At 51.7% G+C, this 1,998-nt stretch overlaps 1 protein-coding gene across 1 annotated transcript in view; it reads right to left on the bottom strand.

The window, feature by feature from the left end:
• Positions 1-1,139, bottom strand: part of LOC119577782 (cardioacceleratory peptide receptor-like) — a 50,421-nt gene extending 49,282 nt beyond the window's left edge. Inside the window, exon 1 of the mRNA XM_037925348.1 lies at positions 143-1,139. Coding sequence (XP_037781276.1) covers positions 143-1,033 — 891 coding nt within the window. The 5' untranslated portion in view covers positions 1,034-1,139. The remainder of the gene's footprint in view (positions 1-142) is intronic.
• Positions 1,140-1,998: the final 859 nt, after the last annotated feature.

Below are 1,998 nucleotides of genomic sequence, written 5' to 3'. Positions count from 1 at the left end.
TCTCTCTCTCTCTCTCTCTCTTGTTCTCTTTCCTTCTTTTTCTCTCATTCTTCCTCTCTCCTTCGCTCCGACATTTCTCTCCCCTCTTATTCTATCCCCCCCAGCCCCTCCCCCCGCCCCTCCCCCTCCTCCCTGGCCTCACCTGCGGGAGCGAAATCACGGCTGAGATGAGCCAGGCGAAGAACAGCATTATCTTGCCCCGTCTCTGCGCGTCGTTCACTTTAAGCGGGTGAAGAACGGCGAAGTAGCGGTCGAGGCTGATGCACACGAGCACCATGGACGACATGTAGAATCCAAAAGCCGAGAAAAACTTGTAGATTTTGCAGCCGAAGTTCCCGAAGACCCACTCGATGGTGACGTGCCACGTGATCTCCGTCGGCAGGAAGACGAAGGTGACGATCATGTCGGCCAGGGAGAGGTGCATGATCATCATGTTGACGCGGGACTTGCGGTGGCGGCTGCGGAAGAGCGCGACGAAGACCATGAGGTTCCCGATGGCGGCGAAGGGGAAGAGGAGCGAGTAAGCGATCAGCTGCGTCATGTTGATGTTGGTGAGGCTGTCGGGGATGGCGGCCGTGAAGTTGGTGCCGTTGGTGAGGTTGCACGCCGTCACGTAGTCGAGCTCCATGTCGGCGTAGCAGTCGGGCGCCGCCGCGATGCTGGGGGCCTCGGCATAGCGGGCGTCGCTCTCGCTCCTGAAGCCGGTCGCGTTCGGGCCCAGGACGCCGGCATCCGTTTGCGGAAACGCGCTCGGGTGCTCCTCATACATCGCCATTCCTTTCGCGCTCAGAAGATCCCAAGGCGGTCCCTCTTCTTTCCTTCTCTCTCGCGCCCCTAGCGCTCCGGCGCCGACAGAGGCAGCTGGAAGCGAGTCTCGAAGGCGGCGGCGCTTTGATCCGGGGCGCTCATGCTGGCAGGGCGCGGCCTGGGCGGGGCGAGGGGCACCGGGCGAACCAAGGAGGATGAGCTCCCGAGGGCGTCTCACTCCGTCATCGCTCGGGCCTGAAGAGGGAAAGGGAGCTTGAGTTTTCATTATGATTAATGAGAAAGGTAGAGGTGCTGTGCAGTCGTGAGGAAAGAGGGGAGAGGGAGACAGACAAAGAGAGACTGAAGGAAGGGTGGAAAAAAGATAGCCAAACCACTTACGAAGGATTATAATGATTTTGATGATAACGTTAATCTTAACAGCAAAAATAATCGTGGTGACAACAACAACAGTAATAATAGAATAATGATGATAAGGGTAATGAAGATAATGTTCAGAGTTGCACGGAACAATTTCTCTCTCTCTCTCTCTCTCTCTCTCTCTCTCTGTCTCTCTCTCTCTCTCTCTCTCAGGTAGATAGACAGAAAGACAGGTAGACAGGGAGGCAGACGGACAGACAGAAAGAGAGAAAGACAGACAGGCAGACAGGGAGACAGACGGACAGACAGAAAGAAAGAGAAACAGGCATATAGACAGAAAGACACGCAGACAGGCAGATAGACGGACAGAGAGAAAGACAGACAGGCATACAGACAGAAATACAGACAGATAAGCAGATAGACAGACAGACAGGCAAAGAAAAAGACAGGCAGAGGGAAAGACAGACAGGCAAATAGACAGAAAGACAGACAGAGATAATACAGATAACTTGGATACGTTTCATGGGAGATTAGACCGACATATTTGACGGCCTGACAGACAGCGTGATGGAATGACAAATGACTGACTCGTAATATGACACACGACCGGATTTATTTGATGAGTGGATGCACCGATAGATGAGACAAAATGATCTACTAAACAGACAATGATTGGAGAGAAAAAAAGTATAGACCAATAGCGCACAAGCAATTACATGGGTAAAGATATCAATTGCTAATTAGGTATTTTGCAATGACAGAGAGCGTTCCCTTTTTTTTTTTTTTTAACTGATCGATTGTTACTTTTGACGTTGTGGAAGGGCTGTTGCATTTGCATAATTGTTTTCCGCTTATTGATCGGTGTCTGAGAGA

Source organism: Penaeus monodon, chromosome 10 (genome assembly GCF_015228065.2).
Source record: "Penaeus monodon isolate SGIC_2016 chromosome 10, NSTDA_Pmon_1, whole genome shotgun sequence".
Lineage (NCBI taxonomy): Eukaryota > Metazoa > Arthropoda > Malacostraca > Decapoda > Penaeidae > Penaeus > Penaeus monodon.
The sequence above is the reverse complement of the archived record's forward strand: the minus strand, read 5'-3'. Positions and strand labels throughout refer to the sequence as shown.